The sequence below is a fragment of the Balearica regulorum genome, chromosome 3 (genome assembly GCF_011004875.1).
Source record: "Balearica regulorum gibbericeps isolate bBalReg1 chromosome 3, bBalReg1.pri, whole genome shotgun sequence".
Classification (NCBI taxonomy): domain Eukaryota; kingdom Metazoa; phylum Chordata; class Aves; order Gruiformes; family Gruidae; genus Balearica; species Balearica regulorum.
In genome coordinates, this window is record NC_046186.1 from 87,494,198 (window position 1) to 87,509,699 (window position 15,502).

Sequence of the window (15,502 nt, forward strand, 5' to 3'; positions counted from 1 at the left end):
TAGCTGATCTTAAGACATTCAGTGATTTGTTATAAAATATTTAATGGTATGGACTCTCGAGTGTGAGAAGGAACTAACTGTATCATAGCAGTTTTGATTGGAGGATGTGCCCAAGTCTGTGCAAACTGGGATTTCATCTGTGCTGAGGATTGCACTGGATCAGTGTTAAATAGCTATCTTGTTTGTAGAGGGACATGTGAGGTGGCTGCAACAGTCAAAGGTCATCTTTCTTTTGGACAGCAGGAAGCTGGGGGTTGCAATAAGCTCTAGGTGCTGTCATGGTAACTAAGTAATGTTTAAGTAAAAGTAGTTTATGCTAAATACAGTCTGGCTCTTCCTTGTTAAATGCGAAGCATAATCAGCATTCTTGTCTCATCCCAGCGATTCCCCCTTTGACAAACCTTACCCTAAGGTGCACTGCTTTGTGTTTAGACATAAAATCTGTGCCATTATGGTAGCCCCTTCTGCTAGATCAATATTTCAGATTTTGTGTGCAAATCTGAATAAAGCAGGAGCAAAGCATACCCAAGGACCCTCCCTAGAGTTTCAGTATTCACAATGAATAGTGAGTTGCCTTTGCTAAGCAGTATTCGGTATGTCTACATCCAAGAAAGAAACTGAACGCAGCAGACATTATGCATGTCCTTTTTCAGCTTGTTCCTCATAGAACACATTCTTTTGACAGGAAAGGACTATCAGGAATTGCTGTCTTGCTCACGCAGTGTCTGTATTAGCAGTTACAGTGATCTCGAGCTATAGCAGCTTAGTATTCTGCTACGAGAGAAAAAGGTCATAATCAAATGGCAAGATGCTATAAGACTATGCCAGTGCCCTTAGCTACAGGAACTTGCTACCGTTTCAAAATTATGTTTTCTAAAGGTGGATTTTGTCCTGAATAATTCCTTAAATGTCACTTCTGTTGTAGTGAGTGATGTGTGACAGATGTGGAGTATGTCCTTGGTACTCCATGGTATATTAAAGATGACTGACTTAGCAAATCCTCACCGCTTTCAAGTTGCTCTGATTGAATGGTGTAATTGTTCCTTTCTGCCCTGTGAAGGATGCGTTAAAATTCATTTGATAGTTGTGTGGGCAGCACAAGATTCCTCTTTCCCTCTACCCCTCCGCCCTCAAAACGCCACTTCAGTTTACTGGTAGTTCTGTAAACCCTCTACCAGATTTACCTCAAAGCATTTGAAGTTGTATTTAACAATGATATTTGAAACTGACTCTTAAGTATTTCCCTTTTCTATTTTAACATGCTAACCTTTCCCAACAACATTCTAAAATTTGAAAATGAAATATAGTAAATGTCAAATTATCCACATTTCTATTTTTTATTTTTTTGGCCCTGAGCACAGTGGATTCCAGGTTTCACCTTGTCCTTTGAATGCTACCATACATAAATTTATGCTGCACTTTTTTGCTATTGCACAAAACTTAATGCAGATCTTCCATGTTAGGCAAAGGAGATGAAGTCAGTATTTCCAGAGGGGCTCAGATAAAATTGCCAAATGGTAGGAAGAGGACCTACTACTTTTTTATACATTCCCTTGTTGAGAGATGCCTTCTGCAGGTGAAGCAGGACTCCGATAACTTAATTAACGTCCCTTCTGCTGAAGAGACTCAAGAAGTGTCAGCTCCTGCTCTATTTGTTTTCTGATGCTGCTTCCTATAGGCAAGTTACTTTAATTCTGCTGAAATTTGTAGTGGCTGGGAAGCTGGTGGCTTACTGAAGATTTTTATCTTGTTCTGCAATCCTCGACGCTGTCGCATCAGACAGTGAACTCTTATTCACTAAAGAAAGTGAAAGAATTCTTTGAATTTTCAAAATTAACTTGTAAATTAGAGTTCTTGCTTCAGCCTCTAAGAATTGGTAGGAGTAGGTCAAGCCCAGGAAAAATAGGGTTGCTTAGTTCTTGAGAAAGATTTGGTATTCTATACATGTGTCAGAAGAAAGGCACACGTGAATGATGTACTGTGAGATGCTTCTCCCAGTGCTTGTTTCATCACTCCCATACACCAGAAACTAGGCTCCCCGAGCCAAACAGGAAGAATAACTTAATCTTGTTATGACTGAGAGTAAACTGATGAGCCAAAAGAAGTTGGACAGAGGGTGAAAGATTAATATTTTAGAACAGCCAGAACACCTGATTGTGCGTAATGGAAAACTTGAAATTAAGCTGCGAAGTTTGTGTTTTAAGCAAGTTTATAAGCATTTACGATGGTTTTGGTGTGCTAAAGCTTTGAGAGCTCCTTTAGAGCTTCCCTCAACTCATTTTTTAAAGGGGGGGGTCTTTCAGAAGAACCTTTTTCTTGGTTAATGTAGACATTTGCTGTCTAAAATAAGCCAGGAAGTAATTTCTTCAGTATTTATTGGGTGGAAAATTCAGTGCTGCTCCAAATCAAGAGCGGACTGCCAAAGAAGTCATTCATGAGTGTGTGTATCTTTATGAAAGAAAGCTTTCTACCTTCAGTTTCTTCTTGCTAGTGAGCTTCTCTCCTGAGATTAGGATCTCTGGACGTTGAGGATTGCTTTATAGTGAATTTGAACACAGATTTATATCTTGAATTTGGCTTCTGACATGGATACATTTCATACATTTCTATGCTTCCAGTTCATTCATCAGTCATTGACGTTAACTAGATTTTAGGGATGTTCCTGAATGCTTCACTGCCTCCAGAGCAAAGGATGTTTTGCATCTTTCATAATGCTGACTTCCATTTGTACAGTAATTTCAGCTGGGAGTCCTCAGTTAGGAGCTTTAGAAACAGTAATGAGCTTGGCTGTAAAATGCCCTTATATAAATATAATTAACTTTATACTGTATGATGGCAACTCTTATGCACAGAGTGACTCTTTAATTGGAATAGGAAGAGAATCTAACCTGGCTGACACCTGTGGTTTAACTGCAGAGCCATCTTTTTCCTATGAAGTAGAGAATTTAAATCATGACTTATCTCCAGCTCTTGCTGTATACTGTCAGAAAGCAGTGAAAGAGGAGGTTAATGGATGCCTTGCTTTTATGAGACAAGAGAAAAAAATGAGGCCTTGGGAGGGACATCTGTCTTGTTCCATGTGCACTTAAAAGGTTTTTATTGAGGCATAAAAGCTTGCATTGTTCCATGCTTTGTCTTTTTGTTGCTTATCCAGGCAGTGATGTGCTGCCAACAATTCAAGAAAGGAATTTCTCAAAATATATCCTATTAACCGATCTTAAACCTCATGTATATGGTATGTGGGTACTCACAGAAGCGAAGGGAAAGAGAAGCGAGGAGTCTACTCCTCTTTCCCCCTTAAATCCAGAACAGTATTTACTGAAAGAGACAGTGACACTGAAGAAGCTGATTCATGTAACTGTACTTGACAGGCATAGATTACTGGGGGATGGTGGGGTGAGGGGGGTGAAGCACCTGAGTTTGCTAATGTTCAAAGTGTGATTTTTCAACTATGTCTTATGAACTGGGATGGGAAAAAAAGAAGTTCTCTAAGAGCTTTGGAAATGTCTGTTTTAGGAGCATTTTTCCTTAAATGCTTGGTATATCCTGGGTGCGTCTACTCAAATTTGTGTATGTGTGAACTTCAGTGAGCAATGTCAGAGAAGAAAGAGATAATTTGGTACTGTGACTGGAGGACAAAGTAAATGAAATGGTAAGATTACCTCCAAAGCCCGCTCTTCAGTTTGGTATAATAGTTTAAATGATTTCTACATTCTCCAATCTATGAAGCAAAAGAAAGAAATGGAATAGAACTGACTCAAAATCAGTAGTCTCTGCATATATGAATTATCTGGCCTCTTTTCTGCCTGCTACTTTATGTATATGTATTGAACTCTGGGAATAAATGAGGATTCATTAGTCAAATATTGTGGGCATGTGTCTAGGTGTCTAGTGACCCAGATGAACAAATTTGTGCAGTATAAACAATACTCTGGTAAGTACTGGACACAAAAAAGGTTCCCAACCTGGCCCAGAATTTGGCATAGCACCATCTTTCCCTTCATCTCCACTGGCTGTGTGACCAAAGGGACGATCCCATAATTAAATATCAAGTTCTAGTTTGTTATCCTGTTCTTGCTTTGACATAAGGCAAAGATAGCAACAGAGTGACTTGAGGAACTTGTTCAAGCAAAATCTGATGTTCTGCTTGAGGTTGAGTGTTGCAGTAGCACTGGGTACTTGTGTGGGCTTTTACCTGTGTAACATTAAGTGGTGTTGCAGGCGTTGCAGGCTTCCCAGATAAGGAATAGTAGAAAGTTTGAAATTCAGGGAGATATTTCAGCTTTCATTGCTTCTGCAGACATTTCATTGTTGAAAAATCCCACGATGGCAGACAAAGTAAGCAAGTGCTAAACTGAAACCATTGCTAGATTAGGAGATCCTGGACTGTGGCTTAAGCCAGTTCTTAATTTGTCTATGGTTTGTGTTAGGTAAAATAATGTTCTCATTTTGGTATCCTTGTAATACGCTGTCAACTAAGACGTGTCCCTGCTGAGACAAACAGTAAATCAATGGAGCTCAAGGACAGACAGTATGTGCATTTGGGAGTTTAGTTCTGAGAGAGTTTGCACTGAGAAATGGATTTTTGCCCAGGAAGTGTGCCAGCATGGGTAAGGAAACCAGGCGGTGGTGCTGGACCCTAAGGATCCAGGGTGCTGAACAACCCCAATATGCCCCATTATGAGGGTCCATCCAGGGCGGCACTGGGAGGACTCTCTGACATGGCTGTTTACACTGGAATGCTGCTTTTCACAGATAATACATCAATATCAATGTCAACAGTAGCTTCCTGTTTTCTGCAACAAAAGAAGCTGTGTGAACGAACAGGAAGGAGAGCTGCTGCCTCTCCAGCAGGCTCTGGTGGTCAGTACCGTACAGATGTTATGCAGCTTGCAGTTTGAGCAGCTGACTATCTCTGTAGTACTCAGACTGTTGCGTAGGACATACGATAAAATAGAAGTACTATTGAGAAGCCTACATTTATATAGAAACAACCCTATTCTGCATTTGTCCATAGTATATGCAGTATCTCCTCTCTCTGTCCTGTGGTTAGTGTGGTACTCCACAAATACAGAATTTCTAAATGTGTTTGATTAATTCCATCTTCTTCTTCAGTTTCTTTGCATTTTACCATAAGAAAACATGACATAAATACGGCCTTTATAAGATCTTTGCCCCATTTATTAAAAAGCATTAACATTCCATTTGCTGACTAATATCTGTTTTTCTCTGAGTGCATAGGTGAGAGGGCATGGTTTATATTTATATCTTTCTAAAAGAATTTCATGTCTCTTTGGTGAGTATTTGATTATTTTGGAGTGCTTGTATTTAAGAACTAGTTATTCAAAAGCTCATGAGCCAAGCATCTAATCAGCTTTTGAGGAAGCTTGAGAGTAATACCTTTCAGGAAAAGTTCACAATCAGTTTGAGGCTTTTATTGCTCGCTTGTTCTGTGCTGTACACATTAATAGGACTTGTGGATATGGGCATGGATCACCTGAAAGTCTCTCTAATCACAGAAACCATTTAGTTACTGCTTTTATGCCCACGTCATGATGGATGTTTTCTGAGTTTTCTGTCCAAACACAGACAGACACAAATACTTTCATGTTTTGCCGTTGGCTGAAATGCCTCTCTCGAGCCTCACCCTCATGCAACTTCAGGGGATTTGACACCAATAGAAATGTGTGGCACTGGCTGTGGAAATTCATATTTGGAGCTGCAAATCTTTATTTGGCAGAAGATGGGGAAGTTATGATTGCAACTTAGATTGCAGTGGTGATAAGTCAACTCATCAACTTCTTAACTGCTGTGAGGTTGCCATGGAAGTGAGTAGCACTTCCTGGTGACACTGTCAGCAATGGCAATTGATTAATGATGGTCCATCCCTGATTTCAGGTATATGAATTGGATGGACTAAGATGAGGTTAGGTTTATAAGTGTACTCTCCTCTGAAGGGAGAGCTTTTAAAATCTGTCTGCTTAGCAGTTCCCAACATGGTAGATGATGAAATGGGTTTCAGGATAATCTGAGGAGATAGGGCAGAATCTTTTGCTAGTTCACTACAAATATAAATAGCTGAGTTAGCAAAATTATGGAAAATTTGAGGAAATTATTGTTTAGTGAATTCAAGTGTATTGGATGCCCCAGGTAGACAGACATGGGTTAGCAGAACACTGAAGAACATATGTTTGCCTGCACGCTGGAAATACAGGGAGGTATCCAGGCAGCCAGCCTAAATTCTTGTGTTTTAACAGTAGTATGAGATGATTTAAGTCCAGGATTTCAGTTATAGCCTTCTGAGGGCACTGCACATTCAATATAGTGAATCAGTAAATTAGAAAGGCTCAGTGTGTGCCTTACCGTGATAGGGGCACTTTTAACAATTTTACTAGTTCCTCATAAAATAGAGTGGCTAGTTTAGCATTCCTGTTCTTGAAGTATTACAGTTGATTGGCCTAAAAAATGTGTAAAATAAGGATAAACTCTTAGATTATCTTCTTAGCCATAGTAGAATGGGCAACAATTCCCTATAGAAGAAACAGAGGTGGCTTGATAGTTGGTCTGAAAAATGTTGCCATATCACATGTCTTTTCCCCTCACAAATACGAATCACAGTCCTTCAACTTTGCCTTTAATAACTAAAATGTTTAACAGCTGAAATAAAGTAAGCCTAAGCGGAAAAAGAACGCCTCTCAAAGGTGATGTTACTGTGGTGGTAAGGATAGACATCAGAACTTAAACTGAACAGGTGAGAGACTGGTTCTTGCAAACTTTTTGCAGGGGGAAGGAAGCAATGCCTTGGACGATTGCTAGCAATAATTTGGGAAGGTTCTTTTTAGGCATATGTTGCAATTTTATGACATGCATTGGTGAACAAAAGCTGTTTGTGGTTGAAATGAGGGAAGGAGGAAAGGGAAGTTGTTAGGAATTGCATGAAGTACAATAGATGACATCACACCATTGTAAATTCATGCAGAAGTAATAGTCAAGAAATTGAAGTGAAAATTTTGAGGAGGTGCTTCAATAGGGCTGACCCAGCTTTCTTTGAAGTCAATAAAGATCTTTCAGTTAATTTGAGGAGAGCTAGGTCAAGTCCGGTTGAGCTCCATTTCTTCTCCCAGACAATGAAAGGCTGAGATGAGGCTTCCTAACAGGGGGCAAAAATGTTAAATAGGCCATCAGAAGAATGAAACTACGGGATGTTTAAAACCTCTAAGAAAGCCAATGAAAGTGAGTGGTAATGATCCCAATTTTCCAGAGCGATGATAAATAGTCTAGGATCCCAAGGGACTCTTCCTATGCTGTGTGCTGGCTTTTCTGGAGAAAGGTCAACAAAAATACTTAATACACTAGTGCTACGTTATTTTACAAAGGCAAACAAATATTTTTCCCTGAAGAAAAATATAAATATCTTATGCATATCTAAGCTGTCTCTCTAAGTGAGGTAAAAGTGAGCAAGGATTGTGGTTTACTCTTTCTTTTCCATATAGATGGAAAGCCATAGACATTATTGATGTTTCGAGTGACGGGATGAATTTATCCCATTACTTTTAATGCAGACAAGGTTAGAGCTGAGCCAAAGTACTGTAGATTAGCATGACAGAAGCAATAAACTTGTTCACAGAGCAGCAAAGATGGAGTGAATGAAATGCCTCTCTTACTCTATCTGCAACCCAGAGGCACTTCTGGATGAGGAAGGGTCAGCTAGTGAGCTTTAGCTGATGACACTTTTGTTCTTTTCTGTCTTCAGATCTCTCAGCTTATGACAGAGACTAGTCGAGAGGGCCTGACTGAAGCAGCATTGAACCGCTACAATGCAGATAAACCCTCCATGTACAGCTTCCCTGCTTCCCAGAGCACATATGTTGCCAGTGAAGTATCCACAGGCACCTCGGTGGCAGCATCATTTTTTGCCAGGTAAGAGAGATTTCCTCAGATTTTCCTTCTCTGGAAACAATTTCTTTCAAAGATGATGATTCTGTAGTGAAGAAGTGGGGTTGATAGACTACAGCACACATGTTGAAACATGGCTATAGATACAGATCTATCACAAACTTGCTGAATGATCATGAGAATGCTGTTTTTATCCACCTGTGTTCATTTGTCTATAAGATCGGGATGATACTTCTACCCTCTTCTGTAAAGTATCTTTTAAATTCTTGATTTGGGTTAAAATGTGGTTGCACTCCCAGAATAATATCTGGTTTAGTGATGTTTTGAGGGGTGTATACCTGAATGAGAAGGGCCCATCCAAGTAATTTTGTGAAATAGGCAATTCTTTGTAAAGTCAGCTGGAGGAGGATAGTTCTGTTTGGTGGGTAACCTTTAGGCTTCTTTATTGATTTTTACTTCCATCTAGTGAAATTATCAAGGTTTCCACTTTCAGACTAAAAAAATTAAGGTTTCTGATTTCAGTTTCTGTCCCTGTCATGCTGTTGAATTGACCTGAGAGTCTAAACTTAGCCTCCAAACACCCTTTCTGTTGAATATTCAGCCAATGTTTCAAAAAATCTCAATGAGATAAAGTTTCATTAAAAAAATCTTACAGCTATCTTTATTAATTTTTTAGCAAAAATAGTTTGCTGAATGGGTATAGCAGCTAACAAGTGAAATATCCATTATCAACAACAGAAATATTTTTCTGCACAGAAACATGCTCTTTGCAGAACATAATCTTTTTAGCCCACTTGAATCCTTCTGTAACTGAAGAAGTTGAAATAATCCTTGTCTTTTAATGCTTTTCAATAATTAGAAGATTGGAAGAGTTGTGGATGTAATGAAATAACAAGAGAATAAGCTATTTTTACAGCACTTCCAATCCAATGTAGTGAGAGATCTGAATTTCAAAACATGGAGTGAACTTTTGAGTGAATGCCTCAGGCATATTCAGATTAACTTTCTACCCTTTAGAGAGCCAACTATTAGTAATTCCACATGATTCTATTTTATTTTAAAGGTAAATGGAAAACTTAAAGTTGTTGGTCTCTGTAAATCTGGAAAGAAGATTTTTTTTTTTTCCTGCTCCTATTTTTCCTCACAGACATGAGGAACGCATATGTTCAATCAGTATCACACAATAAGTGGATCATGCAAGAGGATTAAGAGTAGCATTTTTAGAAGAGCCAGTGAACATTGTTTGGGGCAGCTCTGCATTTTTTCTTTACAGATGTGATGCTGCAATAGCAAATGTGAATGATGACAGTGGTCTTGATTTGCTGCCCTTTTCTGTTTAACTGCAGGCAGTTTAAATTAAAATTGCTGAATACACTAATATCTAACCAGAGTGGAGATTAGGATTAGGGCATATTTTAGCATGAATTGATTTATCAACATGATTTAACTCATTTGTTGTTCATTGTTTCACTGTTTTATGCTGAGAGAATTCATTTGCTCTTAATATACTATGCTGAAATGTAGGAAGCTAATTAAATTTACTCAAAATCCCTAGTGTAAATCACAGCATTCTAAGTAGAACTCTGTTCATTTCTAGCTGATGGTGTGAATTCTTGGGTATGCTTGGCCCAGCAGAGATCTCATGTTTAGGCTGTTTATTTTTACACTGTACTTAGCAAGACAAAAATGCCTGGTTTAGTTTGGGGTATTGCATAATTAGAGTAATATCACTTATATAAGTCAGTCTTGTTCTGGACTTCAAGCTATACCATCTGCTGACAATTCAAGCAGCAAATCCAAGTCAGTCGTTCACTGCCTGACCTTTTCACAAGAAAATCCACAACTTATTTTCAAAATGTGGATATCTCATTAATTTTTGGTTTGCATCTTAGGTGACTATTTGCATTTTTGTAAAGTTGGGGTAAGAAGCGTAAGAACCCACATGTATGTATATTATAAAATATGAAGTAAAAGGTTGTCAAACTCATTAACGCAATGCGCTGTTTACAATATGATAGTAATTTGTACCAGGCATATGAATTCTAAATTTTTGCTTTTTCTGATTGTATGTGGCACATGGAGTAGTGACTACCAGCTATACCTGGCTTTTTTGAACACGTATCACATATGATGTTTTCATGGTCAGTAAGAAATTATTACACAGCCAGGGAAATTTGCTAACGTGAAGCTGAAGTTGGAGGTAGAAGAGTAGAAAATATCCTTTTGAAATTTGAATATCCCACTCTAAGTTCCCTAACAAGCAAAGTAAACCTCACATGAGGCTCAGATACAAAAGTCATCCATCATCAGGAAAAAAAAACCCAATTAACTAAAATGCTACAGTATGGAGGAAATGTCAAGGCATCTATGGGAACTTTTGGTTGTAATTACTTGAGAAACATCAGGTGTGGAATACTGGGAGCTCATAATTTTTCTGTTCTCAGGCACTACTAGTACAACAGTGATACTCACTTGACTGGCCTACAGCTGGCATTGAGCCATGGAGAAGTGTCTGAAGGCCACACTGATTCTCAGTCTTTTGAAAAGCTAGGAGACTTATCAGTTGTTTCAATACTTGACTGTTACGTTTCATGATCTATAGCTGACAGGTTTCCAAGCCAGCTAAAAGGGCTGCAACTTCTGTGAATTGTCATTTGTCGGGATATTGCTGCAAGAGAACTTATGCTATGTCAGGATTCCCATGGGACAGTATGTGAATGTTTTAGAGGAACAAACATTGAAAACTGTCCAAAGAACTCTGCTGATAGGCTTATGAATATTAGATGATACAGGTATGAATAATGAATTTCTAATGGTGATTCTGACACGGAAACTGAATTCAGTCGATTGCACTTTTAATGACAAACACCAAATTTGCCTTGCTGTTCAGGGCTATCACTCATTTTTGTCTCAGATATCCTCCATTCCGTGCTAATTTAAAATCATCTTGCTTCTTACTAGTACACATTTGTGATGAAAGTAATTTAGTGAATGTGAAATAATGGTAAGATTCTTTACACAAAAAGAATAATTCACAAAGCATTTCAGGATTTTTACATGAATTAACTTTTGCCTCCAGTTTGGATCTTTGTCATAACAAGCGCTGCATTTTTGGGCCATCGCAGGCTAAGGTGTACTGGCCTCTTGCCCTGTGTCCTCCATGCACAATGTAGGAGTGTGCCACCTCCAGCTGAGAGAGAAGTATATGCTGGCACTGCTGGCAAAGAACTGAGGGAAGGACCTTCTGTCGCTTGTCTCCCTGGTGTCTCTGTGAAGCTCTAGCAAGTCAGGGGATGTTGTACTGAACCTTGTTCCTATCTATGCTGGTTTCTACACGGAGAAAATTTCTGGGACTCTGACTTCAGCTTTGGTCTGACTATAAATAAACCCGCCCTTCTGAATAAAATTCCTCTGTTGTGACTGGGCTGTAGAGTTTCAAAAGGTGATAGCATGGTGCAGGAACTAGAAGGCAAAACTGGACCAGAGCCTTTCAGTTGTCCTTACGGTACCTGAAGGTATTTGGGATCTTGGTACTGTTCCTTGTTTGCCCTGTCACAGTAAGCTTGCTTTCTTGGAGAGGAAAACTTTTATTGCAGCAGGACAAAGGAGAAACATAAAAGCCCATTTGGACCTCAGAAAAGGTAAAAATTTTTGAGAAGGAGATATTTTTAAGTGGTAGTTCAAAAGTTGTTTGGTGTTGCTGGTCAGGAAGTGTAACAGTGTATCTTGAACAAAAGCCTGCCTCAGCCTGAAATTATATATAGTCATATTTGGATTAATTGAACCTAATGGCAATATAGATAATCTTGAAAGTAGCCTGAAAAATCTGTTCTAGGGATCATTTTCTTGTTTTTATGCAGCTTAAACACTAAGCTGGGCCGCACAATGCTACTGTTGTAGAGGTAGTAAGGCATGTTTTTCAAATGAAATGCAGAAATGTCAAGGTTTTTTAAAAACTTCTTATTTTGAGACAAAATAAGAATAGAAAACCTACTCAGCATGGGATAAGCTCTAGTTACAGTTTCCTCCATTCTTGGAAAAACTGCTGGTGACCTTTTCCACACTCATTCCCCATCCCCGTGTGGTTTGGCAGCTAGGCGAGGGGAGGTGAGGCAGTGCCCTACTGCTAAGGGGTATTGTGAATATTGTGTTCAAAATGCTGCTGAATGCTCCACAGATTTTCGTTCCACTCCTCAGAATCTCTTTTGAATCTTTTAAAAAATTCTGGTATGTATTGCATGAACTAAGAAGCTTATATGAGGACATTATTTGTGGGACCCTCATGTTAAAGTCGCTGTGCTGTTTTGATGACTTGGCACTCCAGAGGTCCCAGAATCTCATGCCTTGCTGTTTTTTCCACACACATGATAAACTATCAGCTTATCACACAACTTTTGGTGTTTGCTGGTTTTCCTTAAGGGTGCAATTTTATGTGACTTTGTTGAAATTTAAAGGAAGGAGCTAGTCTGTGCAATCTTTCTGCTTATGGGCAAAATTTTTAAAGCCCAAAGGTTTAGAATCCAGGAAACCCAGGGCTTTTCCTTAAAAACTGTGTATCGTTTTAAATTAATCATACCATTTTAAGGTCCTGGCTTGAATTTTTCAGAGGTCTGGGGGAAGTTCACAAAAACAAACTTTTCCTGGCATCGCAACAGAGGGTTTGTTGGAACATGCGCAGCAAAAACAGGTAAGAAACAGAGGCAGCAGCTAGAAGAGAAGGAAATGGGTTGGAGTGGGTATTCATGTACCACAGAGCCCAGCTTTGGCTTGGGAAGCTCCACAGCAGAAACATTTGATTTGTGTCAGTAGTCTGGCTGTAGCTGGTGTAGCTGAAACGTTGCACTAGCAGATGTGGAGCCAGGTCAGGAATCTCCTCTTGACGCTCCTGTAATTTGTGGAGGTGCACAGCAGGCTGGGCAGGCACACCCAGTGCGTTGGTGCTGCCGAGGCCCGAGACACGTCACAGGAAAGAGCCTGTGAACGTTGTCAGAGAGTGAAAGCTGCTTGTCCTATGCTCTGTACCTTTCTGAAGAAAGTTCTGTTGAAGTTTTGAATGTTTTTACATGGTCTGAACTGCAGATGATTCAGATGACAGTGTTTCTTCATGCCGAAGAGTGGTGGACCCAGCTGCTCTTTCAAGTGGTGTGTGTAGTGGTTCCCTGGTTTAGGCACTGCTTGAGGAGTCCGCGATGTCAAATAGTGGTGACTGGGACATCCCTAAAAGAAAATTATGTTTTCACCTAAGTCTCAGAAAATATTTTGGTTTCTTGCTGTCTAAACCAGGATTTTCTTTCATTAGCTGAAAAAAATAAATTTAACAGTTAAATTGTGGTCAGTCTCTCAGACACTTTGAAGAACTATATGTTAACAACTCTGATCAGAATTCTACTCTTTAACCTCATCGTCATCATATACTGTATAAGAAATACGTAAAAAGAAGAATGTTAAGAAAAAAAGATCCATAGACTGTCTTTCAGTAGGAATGCTGGCAGCAAGTTTTAAAACATCTGTAAATAATTTTCACAAATATTTCTACCTTCAAAGCCTGTCTTGGGGCTGACTAGTAGGGGAAATTTCAATCACAATGATCTCAGTTAACCTGAAAGACCATGAAACAAATATTTAAAATTGGCACCTTGGTTTGAGTGCACATCAGAGGCTGATTTTTCATACTTGCTCAACATTCATTAGAAATGTAGGAGATCTGTGTTCATAGTCCCTGCTTTTCTGCGCCCCCCATTGCTGTGAGAGCCCTAACTAACAGGCTGTTTCTACTCCCTCTTATTGTTGCTATTTCATGTGTATAAAGTAAATGCCAATCAAAAGGGGATCTTGACTCTCCTGAAGCCAAAGGTGGCTGGCAGTTGGGGCATAAGGAATACTCTTTTTCTAAGGTTCAACGTAAACAAAAATGTCCTGCCAGGGAAGACTATGTGAGCTACATGCAAGAATAGCCAGTGCCTAGTAGTGGGGGCAATGATCTGATACGCAATAAAAAAATTGGGACTTAACTGCTACATCTGGACGAGGGAAAGCAAAGGGATTTGAATGATCTGTAATTTTGTATGGTGGTTCTGCCTTGGGTCCTAGAAAGTTTCCAGTGATTTTTTTTTTTTTTTTCCAAAACTGGCACGTTCCCCATGGCACTTTTGTTTGAATCCGTTCATATCTTTTGAATACAAAAAAGTTTAGCAACAAGATTCCAGACTAGGCCCATTTCTAAGAGGAAGAGTGTAGGGTACATGTCTGAAACCATCTGAATCTTTGGATACTTGCATGCTGCTGTTATTTAAACAAAAGCTTAAGTAAATGTATGCATTTTTAGACCTGGGTTGGAAATCTAGTTGTGGTGTGTTTAATTTGGCATTGGGCTGTAAACAGAAGTAATTTGAACCTTCATGCCAATTAGATCCACTATATGTTGGCTAGTTTTCATTCACAGCTTAAAATGCAGATAATGGACCTTGATTTTTAAACAGGATTTTGGGAATGATCCATGGAGCTAAAATTGGAAATAAGCTAAAATTACTCTTAGATTATCATAAAATACTATAGTTGCAGGGGCATGCCATCTGCTTAGCCTCAAAGCATATAACCGATAAAAAGAATGTAAATCCTCCTCATGTTCCTAGTATCAAAGTAATCCACTTCAGAGGTACAGGGGTGTTTACCTTAAGTTAACAAATATAGTTTTCTGGACTAAGCATGTTTTAAAAATAGTTATTTAGAACAATCTACAATAAAAGACTACTATCCAGGAACAATTTATTGACCATTGAACAGAGAAATTAAAATTCTAATCCACAGATTGTATGTTACTTTGATGTTATGTCTGTATTGAAATACACTACACCTGCTTCTGTGCACTACACAAGGAGAGTATTTTCTGATCTGTGCTTGCCCCAATTGTGATGTGTTCTTTATTGATGGTAATGGCAATCACTGCATAATGTTACTGAAATAATCATCAAGATTTGGAGTTTCTTGTGTAACTAGCCTTTCACAGTCTTGAGAAAACTCGATAGTTTTCTCAGTAAAGCTCCCCTTTCCTCCCTTTTTCTTTGGAAAGTTTTGAGATATTCTGTTGTTTCTCTGTGATGCAATCCCCAATTCCATTTTATGAATATCTGGTTCTGTAAAGCAAAGGACACATACCATGAAAGTTTTTCTGCTTAAGAGATTATTTTAAAATGGATGTCTAGTCTCCTAAGTATAATTCATTATATTAATTGTTTCTAATATATATTGCCTGAAAACCAGAATCTTAGTTTTTCTGATTCCTGTAGTGTTTTAGTTTTTTCTGTAAATGTGTGAGTGCTTTGCATCATTGTCGTTTTTATTTTTTTATGTAGACAAGTGTGTGAACTTGCATCTAGAATTCATTTGCTCTTTTAATTTTTCATACAATCAGTTATGTTCACTTTTTAAATTTAAAAAATTCATCTGGAATACACTGCATTTATATGTGCTTTTCCCTCCTTTTTTCTACCTGCTTATTTTCTCAAGTACAACCCCATGGAAAGTTATGGTAACCAGGGACTCCATTAGCTAGTAAGCAAACACTGTCCATCTCTCTTAGATCCTAGAGTCAATAACTGATTATATT

General features: G+C 38.7%; 1 protein-coding gene across 1 annotated transcript in view; it reads left to right on the plus strand.

Annotated features, from left to right (window-relative positions):
• The window catches only part of KIF26B (kinesin family member 26B), a 302,521-nt gene that overhangs the window by 110,405 nt on the left and 176,614 nt on the right, over positions 1–15,502 (plus strand). Inside the window, exon 4 of the mRNA XM_075748827.1 lies at positions 7,754–7,920. Coding sequence (XP_075604942.1) covers positions 7,754–7,920 — 167 coding nt within the window. The remainder of the gene's footprint in view (positions 1–7,753; positions 7,921–15,502) is intronic.